The sequence below is a fragment of the Rhizophagus irregularis genome, chromosome 18 (genome assembly GCF_026210795.1).
Source record: "Rhizophagus irregularis chromosome 18, complete sequence".
Taxonomy (NCBI): Eukaryota; Fungi; Glomeromycota; class Glomeromycetes; order Glomerales; family Glomeraceae; genus Rhizophagus; species Rhizophagus irregularis.
The window spans coordinates 1,831,227-1,848,128 of NC_089446.1; the positions used below are offsets into that span (position 1 = coordinate 1,831,227).

Sequence of the window (16,902 nt, forward strand, 5' to 3'; positions counted from 1 at the left end):
TTCGAAACCGGTGAAAAATCAAATCATGTGTGCGTTCCATTTTGGAACGGAGATTTTGTAATCTAAAATTTACAGTATATTGGTAAGACTATATTATCTATATTATCCGAAAGAAATGAGCGGACAGACATATAGCTGGGATAGATTATTTCGTATTCTGGTTCATATGATTCAACGGTTTGGCAAAGATTCATATACTGTATTTGCCATTTTAGGACCTAATTCTCCACGTGACTAAGCCGGTAATCAGACAATCATGTGTAACATCAGTTCTTTTATATATCTGATATCTTCACGCGTCGCGTTTAAAGGTCAATTTACTTATTGATGCTTAATCTTCCTTTATGGCTAAAAAAAACAAACGACTTTCTACTTGGTTACGCTCCGGCGTTATTGAACAAAACACTAAAGATACTTTAAAGTCAACCCTAGACAAGCTACATAGCATCTGCCCGTTAAAGATTTCTCGATCTTCGTTACGTGACTCATTACATGATAATTTGTACCATGATGAAGCCTTCCGTCAAAATCCAGCTCATACAAAAATATTTAATTGGTTTGAGGCATCCTCTCAAAAGGCTAGGTCAGCTATATTCGTCTGTTGTTGGGCAACAAGATTCAAGTAGTGCGATTATCAACAATTACAACAATAATGGTAACAAACGTACTCGTGATGTCTCTCCGCCAGTAAAGCAAGCATTCTCTTTTACTGCTAGCGAGCAAGGAGCGATAGTTGAACCGCTTCTTAATTTAGTTGAGAAAGCGATTTATAAATTTCTTGTTGAAAGTGAAGGTTTTATTCCTCTCGATGTGGTGAAATCCTTCTGTGCCAAACAACACCCTCCTATTAGTACTGACTTTGGGAACGCCGATTTGCTATGTATGATAAATTTTATTATAGAGAATATAAAGCTTTTTTTGAAACCAAAAAAGCCGTTATTTCATGGTCGATATAAAGCAAATCCCACTGAGTTATTGAGCAATTTTAAGAAAAATGTGCGTAACAAAATGGCGCACGGAATTGTCGTTGACGAAAAAGGTCGATGGAGCGATCACGAACTTCAGCACGTCTCTGTTCTAGCTTGTGAGGTTGTAATTTGTCTTGGTAAGTTTTTCTTGAGAATAACTTGACTTCATCTAAAAACATAAACTGAGCTTTTTATATTTGACGTTAGGTGGAGACTACAAAGAAGTATCGTCCAACAAAGAAAATATTGATAACGAAGTAGTGCAACGATGGATCAATAAAGCCGATAAAGAACACTCTCACCCACCACAAAAAAGGAAACTTGACGATACAAATTTGGGAAAGATTACAGAATTCGTTCTTTATATTCTCGAGGAAACTGAGGAGATAGAGAAGGGGGATAAGCGGAAGATTCTAAGATTGGCATTGAATGAAGACAAATATCTAATAAAGCTCTGGAGAGCAATCAGAACAGAAGAAAAACAAGTACAAATTTGTAAATTTATCCAATCTGCGAATTTGATGTTTGACGTCGTAAGTATTTGATAATTTTTCTTGTATAATAAATTCATATTGTAAGCTAACTAAGCTAACTGTTTTATCTACAGAACTTGAAATCAAAAACTCAGGTATATTTATATAAATGGGAATGTGGTATGTGGAATAAGTTCTCGCGTAGTCACGTCCAAAGTCGGCGTGGGGGCGCAACTTATTCGGTGAGCAATTCAGTTTGCTCAACGGGTAGGTTTAAATCGACATTGACTGAGAGATTATATTGTGGTTTCTCAGTTTCTGTTGGACTCGTTGGCTTAACTGAGGATAAACGAAGCTACTTATTTTGTATACTACTGTACCTGCAAACCTTTTTGCTGATTTATGTTAGCATTTCTAACCATTTTTATAACTTCACTTTTCAGGATGTGAACGCTAAACAGCCTTTCGAAACGATGAATCTGCTAATGCTAAATTCACCCAATAACTAATTATTACATTGATGCCAAATAGTTTACTTTTAGTTCGAAACATTTTATTATTAATAAGATCGAGTCATTTTTTTTACTTGTAATGGAATAGGAAAAATTATATCACAACATATTTTTAGCATTGAAATAAACTGCTTCATTATTTTATTATTTTGCACGAAATATCAATACCCACATATGATCAAGGTTCTTTTAATATTAATAAACTTGAAGTGAGTTAGGTCATGTATTTTATTTGCAGTATCAATGAAAATTCGGCATAGAATGGTTTTTTATTGTGCGTGTAGGTGTGCATTGAAAAAATATAAATGCCGGTTTCGTGTGCATAATAACGTTTACACATTTTTGATCGAAAGTGTTTTATACAACCTTTTCGTATTAGCGAGGATAAGACTTAACGATTAGTATTTATCCATTCATCCAACGCATAAAAACATTTTCAGCGACATCTATTTCAAATTTAAGAGATGATGATATCAAATATGTTACATCTCAAGTTAAGAATACTAGATAAAGTTAGCCGGAAGGCGTTTTGCAGTTCGAAACATGGGCAAGGTTTTTTTTCGGCCTTAATTTCAGCTGGGGATTACGAAGATGTGTATTTTGTGAATTTGATTATGATTCCACATCTCAGTCAGTGAAAGAACTGAATGAAGAGGTTGCTTCGCAATCAGATAAGGTAGATGATGATAGTGGCTGTAGTCACGACAATTATTCTGAAGAAGAGATGTCAGATGAATCGGACTTGTATAATGATGACGGATATAATGGTTACGATGGATATAATGAATATGGTGAACATGATAGAGGTTATTATTATCGCGATGGAAGATGCGAAAGAAAAACTTCCCCAATGATGAGTCCTATTATCTCTCCGGTAACCGCCTGCTGAAAGCGCTAAAAGCAGGTGAATTAATTGGGCGAATCAATTACTTGCACTGACTGAATTATGCGAATTCGTATATTTCTTTTTTCGAATCACGTGGGTGGCTTAGATTTCGTGCACAGTAAAACGTCATTTATTCTTCTCCGCAGTAATACGTCACTGGTTCACAACCGCAGAATATTCTATGCGCAGTAGTACGTCACCAGCAACTGCAGTCGTTATTTTTAGAGGATCTTATTAATAAACCCAATATTTTTGTGTTGCTATAGTGATGAACTTTCCCCAGCGCCAAGCCGAAAGAAGTTCTGGTATGTTCTATCTCACTCATTACGCAGTTCTGAATTACTAATAAAAAATAACACATCCTGATTTACATGCTGATCGTAAGACAGGGCGTCGTTTAACTTGTGTTTCGCAAATCATGATTATAGAACGAATTGAATATGGAAATCGGCATGATCTCCGCTGATAAATGGTAGATTTTTATTACCTTACTAGCATTACTTAACATTAGCGCATTCAAATTACGTGTATAGGCTAATAGCATATTAATCCGTTTTTGAATAGGAATTAGTGGTACGTATTCCAACATGTGCGATTCGTCATCTACAGATCTCGATCCATGATATTCTTTTTTTGTGATTACAATTGAAATAGGGGCGGGCTGTGAACTCAACCCACGTGTTGCAGAAGATCTTATTAATTTGGCAAGAATTTACCGTTTATTTCTAAGATTTGATTTTGGTTATCTGCAAAATGCACAGTAAGTACGTCACTTCCTGTGGGTTAGATCAATGAATAATTAATCCGTCAACTTATTTCTGGAAAGTTCTGGTATGATACATATATTACGAATCTTTGAATTGGTGTCCCTGTTGTTAGAATGGGACAAGAATGGAAATTGCACCTTTTAATCTACCGATTTACAGATCTAGATCCTATAAAATGTAAGGGGGATGCCTCTGGCCACATTCTATATAATAAAACAAATTTCCATTTACGGTCATTAGTAGATTTGTATGGAGCACGAATAGGGGCCACCTTTTTTTTTCTCATTAATTCGAAAAAAGAAATACTAGCGGGGTAAGCCCACCCGCAAATCGAAAGCAATAAACAGAAAATTCCTTGGTACTTTATTAGTATTCATAATGCCGATTTCACACTGTTAACGTGTCATGCATTGTTATTTCAACAATCAGGTATCTACGAGCGACGTAATTATGAAAAATGTAGTTATGACAAATACACATAATAATTAATAAAGCAACATAATTTTTATTAAATCAGGTTAAATTCTCTTTTCACGCGTAGTAAGCATACAGTATAAAATAAACCTTTCTCCCAGTGCATTTACGCAAGATAACTATTGCTATTAAAAAAAGCAAACGATATTATCTAAAAAACTTGATCCACCAATAAAATCTCAATAAAATTACTACGCCTAATCATGTCCAGTTTGTCAGTGTTATTCATGGAGATCACCACCATATGGTCAAATATCAAACAGAAAGTCTCTGATGAACTCTATGCACGTGCCATCGAAATTGTCAATTATCTTGATACACCGGAAATAGAAAAGACCTTTACTGAATTTGACGATAAGCTCACCGCAAAAGTTGACATAAGTATTTCCAATTTTAAATCCATATTCATTGCGGAAATCAGTAAAATTTATGCTGAAATCGATGGTAAACTTACTGCAGAAGTTGAAAAGATCAAGGCAACTTTACTAGGGAGGCACAGAAAATTTTTTCAATGGTCAATAACATAACTACGAAAGTTAATAATATCGAAAAAGCCTGCCGTAATGAATTTAGCAGAATTAATGTTGTTATCGAAAATCTCCAAAATGAAACAAATCAACATTACGCAGTAGTTTAAAGATCCGATTTTGACCAACAAAGTGTGTCCAATGAATCTGAAGCTAATTCGACCAATGAATCTGAAACTAATTCGTGAGACTCTTCAACTAATTCGTCTCCAAGCTCTTCTTCTGGAAGTTCCAATTTATCTGGAATTTTTGATATTACTGGAGACATTAAAATTCGCTTTAAACAACACTTTGATCGACTTATGAAGGCGAGGAATTATACTTTTGATGAGATGTATTACTCGGTAGCGGTAGATATTCGTAGTCTTGGAGGGAGTATTAAAATCTCAACAGTGAAAAATTTTTATAGTGGTGTTGGTCGCAGTACAGTTAGTACTGTTAATCAGATAAACGCATGGGTAGCTAGTTTTAATAATAATGCAGAGTAGCGGGGAAGGAACTGCCATTATATGGGTTGGGGCTCGGCAGGCATTTATGCTTTATTCCTCCCTTGAAACAACCTGCTACTCTATTATTTTTACTTTCATTTTTACTTAGCCGGCTGGCTCTTTCTCACATATTACTTTACAAAAATATAATAAAGATTGTACTTTGAGTTTTTTAAATATGTTTCATGTTTTATGCTTTAGCGCCTTCGGTCAAGTGATATTGATATTTATTTTTTTTATTAATTACATTTGCTTTCGTATTCTACTGCATCGCACTTACAGTCATGAAAAAATACAAAATTTACTAAACTAATATAACAATTTACAGATATAAAAAAATCCCGCTTTAATACAGAATAGCAAACTATAAAATCACTCTCGATCCGGCTCATTATAATTAATATAAATATTAATCGTTTCAGCGCTCTGAAAAAATGAGGGCGTCACGGGTCTGGAACCAGAAGAAAGTGGTCTTGATATAGAGGGTGTTGTTATACGCGATCTATTAGGAGATCGAGGAATTCTTGATGGTTGTCTTCTACTCGGCGTGTTAGGTGATGATGATGGCATTACTGTATTGGGATGCTGTTGTGCTCCTAGAAATAAATAATAAACATTTTTTAGTGTATCTTTCGTAAAAAAATATCGCAATAAAGGCACAGTGTAAATACCAGGATCCTTCCAAAATTTGGTTGAAAATTCGGCATAATATTGTTCACCGATAAGGCTCCTTTTTTTTTGGATCCTTCTTTATAAGCCTTAGTCGTCTACATCATCAGGAAATTATATAGTGCGAAAAGTTGCGCAAGTTTACACATCATAATATTTCGTAAGCTTCCAGACCCGCCGCAAGTTTGCGTAAGCGTAATATTTCGTAATTTTTTAAAATATTTCGAAATATTACGATATGCAAAGCTTTGTAATTTTACGATTTGTAATATTCCGTAATTTTGCGGTTCGCAATATTTCGTAATTTTACATAATATTTCGTAAGTTTTCAGACCCGCCGCAAGTTTGCGTAAGCGTAATATTTTGTAACTTTTTAAAATATTTCGAAATATTACTGTATGCAAGGCTTCGTAATTTTACGATTCGTAATATTCCGTAATTTTACTGCGTAATACTTCGCAACTTTTTAAAATATTTCGAAATTCTATGATGCGTAATGTTCCATAATTTGACGATTCGTAATATTCTGTGATTTTACACAACTTAATATTTCGTAATATTTCAAAATATTTTGATAAATAATACTTCATTTTCTGTACTATAAGTTTATATAATGTATGTTTTATGAGATATAATCATAAAAAATTACAAGTATTTATTAATATATACAGAATACATAAAAGTAAAAAAGAGAAAGAGTAGAGTAACAATATTATTAGACGTAAAAAGAAGAGAAACAGCTATAGTAACGTTAGTATTAGATATAAAGATAAAAGAAATATTGTTATTATTGTTAGTATTAAGGTAAAAAGAGTTAAAGAAACAGTAAAAGGAGTAAAAGAAACATGGATATTATCGTTAGTATTAAAGTACAAGTAAAAAGAAATAAAGGAAACGTAGATAGTATTGTTAGTATTACGGCATAAAGTAACAAAGAGGTAAAAAAAAATGCGTTAATATTAAAATAATTAGTATTAATAAATAAATATTTCTATACCTGCAAAGTAATTGAACAAAAAAATAAAGAAATAAAGAGAAAGGAAAAAATAAACATGTTGTTAGTATTGTTAGTATTGTTAGTATTAAAGTACAAGTAAAAAGGAATAAAGGAAACATGGATATTATTGTTAGTATTACGATACAAAATAACAAAGAGGTAAAAAAAAATGAAAATAATTAGTATTAATAAACAAATATTTCTATACCTGCAAAGCAATAAATTATGAAATATATGTAAATATATTGTATATAATTAAAGAAATAATAGAAAGAAGAGACAAAAAAATTAAAAATATTGAACAAGAGAATAAAGAAATAAGAGACAAAAATAAATAAGACAAAAAACGCGTGCATAATTAAATGATTAAATCACATGCAAGGATCAGCCTAATTTTGATTGGCCAGAAATCATGTACATCGTATAGCGGGTATGACATAAATAAATCGTGACTGAAATTTGTATTCAATTTGTGTTCAATTTGTGTTAATAATTCTGGTAAAAAATTATTAATTTTGGCCAAATTTCGTTAAATTTGTTAAATTTGTATTGAGTTTGTGTTAAATTTGTGTTGCGTAATTTTTTATTTATCACAAGGGGATGATATTTAGTAATTGTATGTACGACATACAAGATTTTTTTTTATGATTTTTTTAAGAAATGTACGCAAAATATTTAATTAAAATATAATTGTTTTATTTTAAATATGATATATTGATGATTTTTTTTTTAAAATTCAATAGAATGTGCTAATAATAAATTATTTTATTTTTAAATATAATATATTGATATTTATATTTAAATAACCAAAACATGTACATAATTTTTAATTATTTTTAATTGAAATCAAACTAAGATTTTTTTTTTTGGAAAAAAAATTAAAATAAATTAAGTGATTTATATTTATATTTAGAATCATGATATTTATATTTAGATAATCCATATCCGCATGAGATTTAATTAATATGTTTAATGATGAAAAGTCTAATAAATTAAATTTTAATTGAAACGAGAAATAAAATCAAATCAAAAAGGTATTGTTCAAATTTTATTTAAAGTGACATTTTATGACTTTCTTTCAAATTTTTACTCATCCCAAAATCAAATTATAAAAATCAAATCTAATCTAATAATGCCTTGCCACACACGTCATCGTTCCCACTATAACGTCCATTGGAACTGGGCTATGATGGATGAACTTGTTGACATACGCCGAGACAGAAACCGCGCCTATCACAATATTAATGGTAGAAGCCGCCAAGATTTTTGGGACTCTGTTGCCAATAGGTTCATATGACTAATATCTATAATTTCTTTAAGAAAGAATTTAAATTCAAATTAACCAATCCATTTAATTGAATCAGAATAAATAGAATATTTTGAACGAGGGTTTCCGGATAACAGTGCAGCCAAAAGTGGAGAAACCTCGTCAGGGATTACCATGTAAGTAAATAAATAAAATTACATTCATATAAATTAAATGTATTTACCGAATATTCAAACTGATTTTAATATTTAGAACTATGTCCTTTATCATAATGGTAACCCTGGGCGGCAGCTGTGGACGCGTACCGGCCAAAGATATTATCGCGAATTTAGAACGAGATTTTGGGAGAGGCCGGGTAATTATACTATAATAAAATTTTATAATTAATATTACATTCTATTTTACGTTCACATTTTAAATTTGATAAATTTGATCAATTTTAGATACGCGTGACGATCGTAGGAGAAGGAGAAACTTACCTACGTATCGTAGAAGATAATTATTTTTATTTTTTTATTTATTAAGTAAGTAGTAGGCAGTCCGTACCAAATATCGGCTGGAGACTCACGTTTTTTTTGGGCTGTGACTGATACTGACGTCCATGCCGTACAGCCTGAGTACTATTTTATAAAATAGTAGCGAACAAGTATCAAATGTATATTTTTTTATTAAGTTATAATAAAAATTAGAATTTACTTTAATTTTTAACATAAAAATTGTAAATAATAAAAAATTCGTAAATAAAAATAAATTTGCTTTCCCAAACTTAAAAAAAAAGGTGTTTATATAAAAGAAAAGGTGTTTATATTATTTTTGATTATTCAATAGTATCGCATGCCCCTTGTATACGTTCTACTGCATACGCAGTTTACAATCTCGTAAATTTTCGAAACGGAATATTACGCAGGTTTACAGTCTCGTAAATTTTCGAAATATTTCAACCGTAATATTACGCAGGTTTACAGTCTCGTAAATTTTCGAAATATTTCAACCGTAATATTACGCAGGTTTACAGTCTCGTAAATTTTCGAAATATTTTAACCGTAATATTACGCAGATTTACAGTCTCGTAAATTTTCGAAATATTTCAACCGTAATATTACGCAGGTTTACAGTTTCGTAAATTTTCGAAATATTTCAACCGTAATATTACGCAGGTTTACAGTTTCGTAAATTTTCGAAATATTTCAACCGTAATATTACGCAGGTTTACAGTTTCGTAAATTTGCAGAATATTTTGACCGTAATATTGCGTAAATCTTACGATATTGTAAACTTACGTAATATTTTAACCGTAATATCACATAAATCTTACGAAATTGTAAACTTACGTAATATTTTGAAATTTTTCGAAATATTATGCCATAAACTTTCATAAACTTACAAAATCGTAAACTTACGCAATTTTTCGCGCTATAAAATTTCCTGATGATATACCAAATATATCACACTTGCGATGATTAATACAAGTATATAGCGTTGAAAAAAAATTGGCCGGACATTGTCCACTTACAGGCCAGGCAAAATCTAGTCTGCCAACAATTATCATTTACTCACATAATAAGCTCGAGTTAGGGAAAGGAATTTCTTATTACAGGTTTCTCCAGTAAAATAATTCGTGTTATTATTTTCGTTAAGCTTGTTTGATATCTCCTTCCAGAAGTCTGTCTTGCTACGTTTAGGGGTTTTATGGTAGACTTCATTACCAGTTTTACGTTCGTCAATAAGGAAACGGGTCTGCTCTTCATTCCACTCGAGAGACATTTTTACGGTTTTAAGAAAAGTGGGGTAACAGAGCAAGCAAAAAAAGCCTTGCCTTTAAGTGCCATGGTTCGACTGAGCTGTGAATAAATGAGCGTCGTAATTGTATTAAGGCTAAAAAATGATCGATATAATGATTAATCGAATAATAATGGTGGCTTAGCTACTGCGCAAAATCTTATTGGCTGATCTGTAACCCATCCCGTGATTTGAGTTGCGAGAAGGTTGTGAAGAAGTGCCGGAAACTGTCTGGGAGCTAAGGTGATACAAATTTTTATGTTATAAATCATGCAAAGCGTCTTTGGCTAATCCCTGTTAATCACGAGAGATCCACAAACTGCATGTAAATATAAAATTAGCATATAAATTCCGAAATGTTTGTAATCAAATAAAAATGAATTTTGGATTTACTAACATGTAGTCTCGCAAATCGGCTACAAATCATCTAATCGCTAATCAGTAAATCTGTATAAATTTGAATGATGATATTATCTAGTATAAGTTGCTAAATCATTGCTAGAATTTGCTAAAATTGCTATAATTCGCTAAAACGCTATACAGTAAATCATTAAGATCGGTTATAAACTATAAAAATGGTTAAAACTAACTATTCCAGTTTAAATCCTGTTGTAATGTTCTCGAATTTCTTATCCATTTAAGAAACTTCTCGAGAATAACCCAAAATACTTCTCCAAGAATGCTTTTATCCAAATGACTGAAAGATCATATAAGGATGGGAGATTTAGAGTCGGAGAGCGCTCAGTTTATATTTATTGCACTGTATGCGACTCCTTAGTAACTATTCGTGAAAATACAATTGAATATGCGAATAATCATCTGAATAAATGCATTACTAAATCCACTAAAAAGCATCTTGCATATTCTAATCCTATTCAGAAAAAAGGAGGAAGAATAGCATTAGAATTAAGTAAAGATGAAATTTATGAGATTTGTGGTAAATTTACTGATTTTCCTAGTCAGGGTTTTAGAATTAGATGTGATGCAGACTATGAATTGTGGAAAAAGACTGCATATCATATATTTAATAATGCAAAAATTATCCAACGGGCTTAGAGAACTTTCAAGTTGAGACCTAAAACGAGTTTGGAATATGGTGAGGAATGATGGTACTCCTGATGAGAAGAAGTTTCTATCTCCTCGTGGTAAAAGAGATATTTATGATCTATATGTATGGTATATTGATCAAAAAATTCTAGCTAAAGATTTACCTGAATCTTTTCTGAATAATCTATATGATGGTCATATTCCACGCGAGTGGGCAGAAAAGAAGAGTGATCAGTTACATAATCGATTAGGTAATATAGCATATATAGTTGCTTTTATAGTATTACATCAGCAAGGCTATAGAATCGTTACATATGGTGATTGGTCTTATATGTTAAAGTGGCTATCGAATTCTGAAGCTTACCGTATTAATGAATATTATAACAATGGCAATGTAAACTTTGTTAAAAGTTCAGAATATGCGCGTTATAGATGTAAAATAATAGGCAAACCATATCCATGTGATTCGCTAAAAATTGACTATTTTAAATCTGAATATGGTTTTACTATCGAAGGAAAGTTTAACATTATAGATTTCTCAGATTCAAATAATAATTGTGAATATGTGTGCTGAGTTTTTCGGGCCATAGATTCTTTATCAAAATAATATAGTATTATATTTATGTATAATTATTAGCCAAAGACGCTTTACTTAATAATACAATAAATCATTTTTCTTACTTTCATTCGCTTACTCCACTACAATGTATGGGTGATCGCTAGTGAAATGTATAATTTATGTGAAATAAAAATTGTGATCCACCTAATCTGGGTTAGACCAGCCATGCGAGTACCTTACAGATAATACATGTGGACTGTGTGACAGAAAATAAACGTGTTTCTGATCCCGATGAGTAGATATGATGGTAATAAGTGATACTCTATGCTTGTGCGACGAAATAATTTCACACATAAGCGTTCCCCAAAAATATTTCGAATTTTTTCTCTAGCAACGTTTAGTGGAATTTGTGAGTTTATTTCTCCAGAGCTACAGGCTATTTCTACTATATGGTGTTCACTAATTTCGACAGAAATACATTATATAACGCTGCCAGGTCTTAGTATTAAGCGGTCAGGTGAAAAAAAAAGTTCGTATATGCATATTCCCCAACGTCTTTGCAATGTTAAGATCTACAATGCACATTCCACATGTCTTACTCTTAAACATAAAATTTTAGCGTAAAGTACCTTGCATATCTCCTATCTCTCCCCCAACATGAATGTGAATTAGAAAGAACGTGAATGGGAAATGCAAGACATTTAAAAGGGTATGGCAAAAAGGTATTGGAATTTACCATACATTATTTTTTTTTACTTTGACTAGCAAGCTTTTCACTAACAATTATCTTCTTATTTTATCTAAATATGGAAGAGTTCCTTTTAACCAGAGAACCCCTTGATATCGTCAGAATTTCTACGGCATTATTTGTACGAGTAGAGGAAGATGAATGGACAGGCAATCTCGAAAAGGAGGTGGAGAACTTTGAAAATATTTTGCAAAAAGTTTTAGAACGAGTCCCCTCAGAGGATGTTGAACGAAAAAAAAGCTTCAAAATTTTAGTACCGGGAAAAAATTAGCTAAACGGGTAAGGCGATAAACTATTTTCATGATGAATATATGGATATAATGACATACTTTTTTAGGTTTTCTAGTATAGTATAATCACTAGCGAAGAGACTGATGTCCGTTGTAATATTATTACTTCCCACTCAGTAGTAACTAGTTTTATACTATATCTACATATCAAATATTTTGCCGGCACTTGAGACTTTATGAAAATGGAAACCTAATCTGATTCCGCGATGTAAAATGAAATTATTTTGTCAAACGAGTCTTGGAAACTAATTTTAAATATATTTTAGGTCACAACTGCATTCAAAGATCTATGTTCACTCTCAGAAATGGAAGCGTTAGTAATCGATACAGAAGCCTGGTATGAAGATGCAAATACAAATTTACGATCTTTGAAGCGTGATGTTAGACGATGCATGACTGAAAGCGCTAGTTATGAGAAAACCATGTGGGAGAGAATAGAAACAGAACTTGAGGAAATAAATGTGAAGAATCTTGGATTTGATCATCCGATTTGTTCAGGTGTTCTAGATATCAAGTCAGAACCCTTCACAAATATGCCTGGGTCAGTTTCTGATATTTTTAAGGAACCATTTCGAAAATATAAGTTAGAACAGAATCATGATATAATGGAAGCTTGTAACGAATTTATCCAAAACGAAGAATCGAAAATTAACATAGACGAGGTTTTGGGTAATATTAATTATAGAGAATGGTTGGATAAGCCCGAAGAATTACAAGATCTAACAAAACGGATGTTAGAATCTATGTAAGTCACTGGCGAGCAATTCTTGCCAAAATCTGTTTATATGATTTTTTACTTTGCTCATTAACCAATAAATAATTATAGGCTCAAGGTTTGGAAATCGCCAAAATATGATGCATATATAAAGAAGGGGAAATCGATAAATGAAGGATCATATGTTTGTGAGGTGCTTGCGCCATTATTAAATATAGTGATGAGTGATTTACCAGGAAACCCGATAGCATGGGATATATGGTAGGCTTAGCTCAAAAAGTTTCATTACTCCACTATCATATCTGCTATAATTAATGTTTTCTAAATTAAGGGGTGAAGAAGGGAGTTCAGCTAGTGCCATACAAAAAGGTTCTCGTAAAATTGCCCGAAGAGCCGATTATATGATGGTAGCCCAGTTCAGAAAAAATGCTGAACTTGAAATTGTTTATCTTGAGACCGGTAGACCTAATTCCAGTCAAGATAAGCGGGATCGTGATCACAAAAAATTAATACATTTTTCCAAGGATTCTATCGACACCACAAGGAACATAAAAAACCTTAAAAAGATATTTAACCAACCATCGAGGAGGCAGAATCTGACCATATTCACTATTAACATCGCAGGTACGAATAATTTACTTTTATTTTTTTATATATTCATAAATCATTTATATTCCGCTCGATCCATTTCTAGGCGATGTTATAGAACTTTATGCTATGCGAAAAGAATCAGGAATTTACAAGTACTGTTTAATAGAGGAGGCAACAATTCCGTTGCATATGACTTCCCCAAGTGCCGTATACTCGCTTATACATGCATTGATGACTCTGAGAACGGCCGTCGCATGTACGATTCACAAAATATTATATAGTTCTGACTCTGGGGATAGCGAGCATAGTTCTAGTGAAATGGTAGTAACGGTTATGACCCCAAAAATTCATAGAATAGAGATTTCATACATGTAATTTTTATTAAGTTATATTATTAATAAAGCAGTGTATTAGATAATAAAAAAATTCTTGGCATTTTCCGAGACATTATGTCCCAGAAAATTTTCTTGGCAAACGGCCTGTTGCCTAAAATTACTAACAATATAAAACTGTTAAGATCTTCTGGTGACCATTGATCACGTGATCTGAGCCTAAACCAATCCCTTACCAGATATGACGCAACCCGCGATATAGGCGCGTACCACTATAGTCTATAGATGAATTTTGCATGCAAACTTTTTTTGCGCAAACCTATATCTAATAAAATGTTCCATTCTGACTATAAACATATTATTGATAGACTACCTGAAAGTCTTGTCAAGAGAGCTTGCCAGAGACTCTTGCACCATTCTAAAGATCCTGTTCCATTAGAATCTATTTCCAAGAAGTCTGAACGAATTAAATCTTATTTGAGGCGCACATTAGAGGTTTATGAGAATTCGTTAAATAAGAAGAAACGTAAAACTATGACTCAGGAAAAAATATTGCGCTCTCGAAGCTGGCCAGAATGTAATGTATCCCCAGCATTACCGACTATACATGTTGTAAATAATTGGTCCCAAACTAATGATACTACTTGGCCAGAGGCACTAAAGCATGATTATGAAGAAGAGAATAATCGCCGGGTTATGAATGAGCTTAAAGTACTATCCCAGCATCTGATCGATTATAATAAACGAACTTTTGAGAAATTTATGCATGACATAGAAAAAGAATATAGAGAGTGGATTACTGCAAATAAGAAAATGTGCTATGAGATCAAAGATCTGAAGATGCAAGTGCTGGAGGCAGAAAAGGAGCTGGCATTTATGAAGTCGAATTCTATTCATTAGTGAGAATTTGGTTGGGGATACTTTTTTCCTTGTATTTCTGAAAAGTAAGATCCTGGTCAAGATTATGCGCTTTCTGAGGATCAATATAAATCAAAGGTTCTCCCATTCTCTTTTATAATCACGAAAAAAGAGAATGTTATTTCACAGATCTCACCCAAGGTAGAGAAAAACATGTGAAGAACATAAAGCTGAGCTGAAAGAAGAGAACTATCATCTTCGTAGTGAATTGCAGATAGAAGTTGATATTAATCGCCAGAATGAGAGACGAATTAATCAACTGGAACGGGATTATGCCCGATGTGAGCAAGAAATTCAAGATCTCAATAGGGAGATAGAGCGCCTTAAAAAGCTTCTTGAAGAAGAGAAAATAGCAGGTTAAAATCCGAAATCTCCAGCCTAAAAAAGCAACTATATCAAGCTAAGAAGGATATTTGTAATAATGAAAAACATATTTCTAGTATAGAAAATCAGTTAGTAGATTCTGAGGAACAGGTAGAGAAATTGCGATGTCGGATTAGAACCATCTCATCACGAAAAAATTCGCCAGAACGAGGGAATTCTCCAGACTTGTATAATCCTAATATTAATTTAGAAATGGCTACCATCACAGAGCTAGCAAATGCTATAGATGGTTATCTGAATAATACAACAATAGGTAGAGAAATCTTAGCTGATCAAATAAAAAGGGCGACAAGGCAGATTCGCCAAAAAGAGAATAATTTGCATCAGAATTTAGTTCGTGAGCAACGAAGGCGATATGATGCAGAGGCTGAGCATGATAATGAAATTATACGAAGGCAAAATGCTGAAGGAGTGGAACAAATGGTTATTGCTGACCTTTATCAGTTGCGGACCAATGCTCGAAATCAAGTAAATAGAATGTTAGACAATATAACAGGAAAGCGAACCCGTATTGGTATATTACTACAGGAAAAATTTGCCTTACAATTGCTGTATCAGCGAAATGCCCATCACTTACAGCGAAGTAGAGGGAATATAGGTCTGTTAGAATTTAATTGTGACAGGCTCTATAAGCGATACGAGAAATGGAAAAATAAGACCCAAGCAGAGCAACAGAATAATTTAAATTTGCAGGGACAAATTTTGGCGCTTCAGAATAATCCACCTAATCAAGTAAACATGGCAGGAATACCTCATCCATATTTTGACTGGGATGATAGTATCCCAGACTTTCTTGCGCAACTTAAACTAGACTTGCAGAATCGGGGAATAGATCCAAATGATAATGCAGCAGGTCCTCCAACAGGAAGAGATAATGCACTAGGACATTTAAGAGCCTGTATGAGAGGAAGGACTTTAGAATGGTTTGATGATGAGATTACTACAAAGCAGAATTGGGAGCTAACTAACTTACTCGATAATACAGGGCAGGCTAACTTAGTTGCAGTAAAGGGCGAACTGCAGTACAGATAGGAGCTAATGCATTAAATGAGGCTGTTGGCCAACTAGGAAATGCAATAATCAAGTTAAGAGCTGTAGAAGATGCTTGGAATGAAGACTGGCGTACAGCAGGTGGCCGTCCTACTAATGCTCCTGTAAATGCACCAAATGCTAATGCTGGAAATACAGTAGTTGTAGCTGGTATTCGATTTGATCAAGCCGTATGGTGGCTAAAAACTCATTTCCCTACAGTAGAAGAGGAACTTCGGGATTTGATGTATAACACAATCAGAAAGGGAGACATGACTATAGATGAATTATATAGAAAAATATTACGAATAGGTAGACGAGCCAACTATAGACCTAAAGAATTACGTAGAAAGTTCTTAGATGCTTTACCACTTTTATGGCTTGAAAAAGCTGAAGATATTGGTGAACATTTGCCATTAGATGAATTAGCTAAAAGCTTTATGAGATAGAATTACGCTGAATAACTAGACATAAAAGAGATA

At 32.9% G+C, this 16,902-nt stretch overlaps 9 protein-coding genes across 9 annotated transcripts; 7 read left to right on the forward strand and 2 right to left on the reverse strand.

Annotated features, from left to right (window-relative positions):
- Window positions 1-507: 507 nt before the first annotated feature.
- Window positions 508-1,898, forward strand: OCT59_010049 (uncharacterized protein; the record flags this gene model as incomplete). Its single annotated transcript, XM_066132773.1, has 4 exons — window positions 508-1,105; window positions 1,176-1,501; window positions 1,576-1,708; window positions 1,885-1,898. The coding sequence occupies 4 exons, from the start codon at window positions 508-510 to the stop codon at window positions 1,896-1,898; spliced, it is 1,071 nt and encodes a 356-aa protein (XP_066000387.1).
- Window positions 1,899-2,417: 519 nt separating this feature from the next.
- OCT59_010050 (uncharacterized protein) lies at window positions 2,418-2,842 on the forward strand (the record flags this gene model as incomplete). Its single annotated transcript, XM_066132774.1, has 2 exons — window positions 2,418-2,446; window positions 2,530-2,842. 2 exons carry the CDS (start codon window positions 2,418-2,420, stop codon window positions 2,840-2,842), a joined length of 342 nt encoding a protein of 113 aa, XP_066000388.1.
- Window positions 2,843-4,713: 1,871 nt separating this feature from the next.
- On the reverse strand, window positions 4,714-5,665 carry OCT59_010051 (uncharacterized protein; the record flags this gene model as incomplete). Its single annotated transcript, XM_066132775.1, has 2 exons — window positions 4,714-4,906; window positions 5,472-5,665. 2 exons carry the CDS (start codon window positions 5,663-5,665, stop codon window positions 4,714-4,716), a joined length of 387 nt encoding a protein of 128 aa, XP_066000389.1.
- Window positions 5,666-9,573: 3,908 nt separating this feature from the next.
- On the reverse strand, window positions 9,574-9,792 carry OCT59_010052 (uncharacterized protein; the record flags this gene model as incomplete). Its single annotated transcript, XM_066132776.1, has 1 exon — window positions 9,574-9,792. One exon carries the CDS (start codon window positions 9,790-9,792, stop codon window positions 9,574-9,576), a length of 219 nt encoding a protein of 72 aa, XP_066000390.1.
- Window positions 9,793-10,500: 708 nt separating this feature from the next.
- On the forward strand, window positions 10,501-10,863 carry OCT59_010053 (uncharacterized protein; the record flags this gene model as incomplete). The annotated part of the gene is made up of 1 exon (XM_025328111.1): window positions 10,501-10,863. One exon carries the CDS (start codon window positions 10,501-10,503, stop codon window positions 10,861-10,863), a length of 363 nt encoding a protein of 120 aa, XP_025168139.1.
- A 37-nt stretch (window positions 10,864-10,900) lies between these two features.
- OCT59_010054 (uncharacterized protein) lies at window positions 10,901-11,428 on the forward strand (the record flags this gene model as incomplete). The annotated part of the gene is made up of 1 exon (XM_025329496.2): window positions 10,901-11,428. The coding sequence occupies one exon, from the start codon at window positions 10,901-10,903 to the stop codon at window positions 11,426-11,428; it is 528 nt and encodes a 175-aa protein (XP_025168138.1).
- Window positions 11,429-12,219: 791 nt separating this feature from the next.
- On the forward strand, window positions 12,220-12,432 carry OCT59_010055 (uncharacterized protein; the record flags this gene model as incomplete). The annotated part of the gene is made up of 1 exon (XM_066132777.1): window positions 12,220-12,432. One exon carries the CDS (start codon window positions 12,220-12,222, stop codon window positions 12,430-12,432), a length of 213 nt encoding a protein of 70 aa, XP_066000391.1.
- Window positions 12,433-12,756: 324 nt separating this feature from the next.
- OCT59_010056 (uncharacterized protein) lies at window positions 12,757-14,132 on the forward strand (the record flags this gene model as incomplete). The annotated part of the gene is made up of 4 exons (XM_066132778.1): window positions 12,757-13,196; window positions 13,278-13,427; window positions 13,498-13,790; window positions 13,861-14,132. 4 exons carry the CDS (start codon window positions 12,757-12,759, stop codon window positions 14,130-14,132), a joined length of 1,155 nt encoding a protein of 384 aa, XP_066000392.1.
- A 1,997-nt stretch (window positions 14,133-16,129) lies between these two features.
- On the forward strand, window positions 16,130-16,869 carry OCT59_010057 (uncharacterized protein; the record flags this gene model as incomplete). Its single annotated transcript, XM_066132779.1, has 2 exons — window positions 16,130-16,314; window positions 16,392-16,869. The coding sequence occupies 2 exons, from the start codon at window positions 16,130-16,132 to the stop codon at window positions 16,867-16,869; spliced, it is 663 nt and encodes a 220-aa protein (XP_066000393.1).
- Window positions 16,870-16,902: the final 33 nt, after the last annotated feature.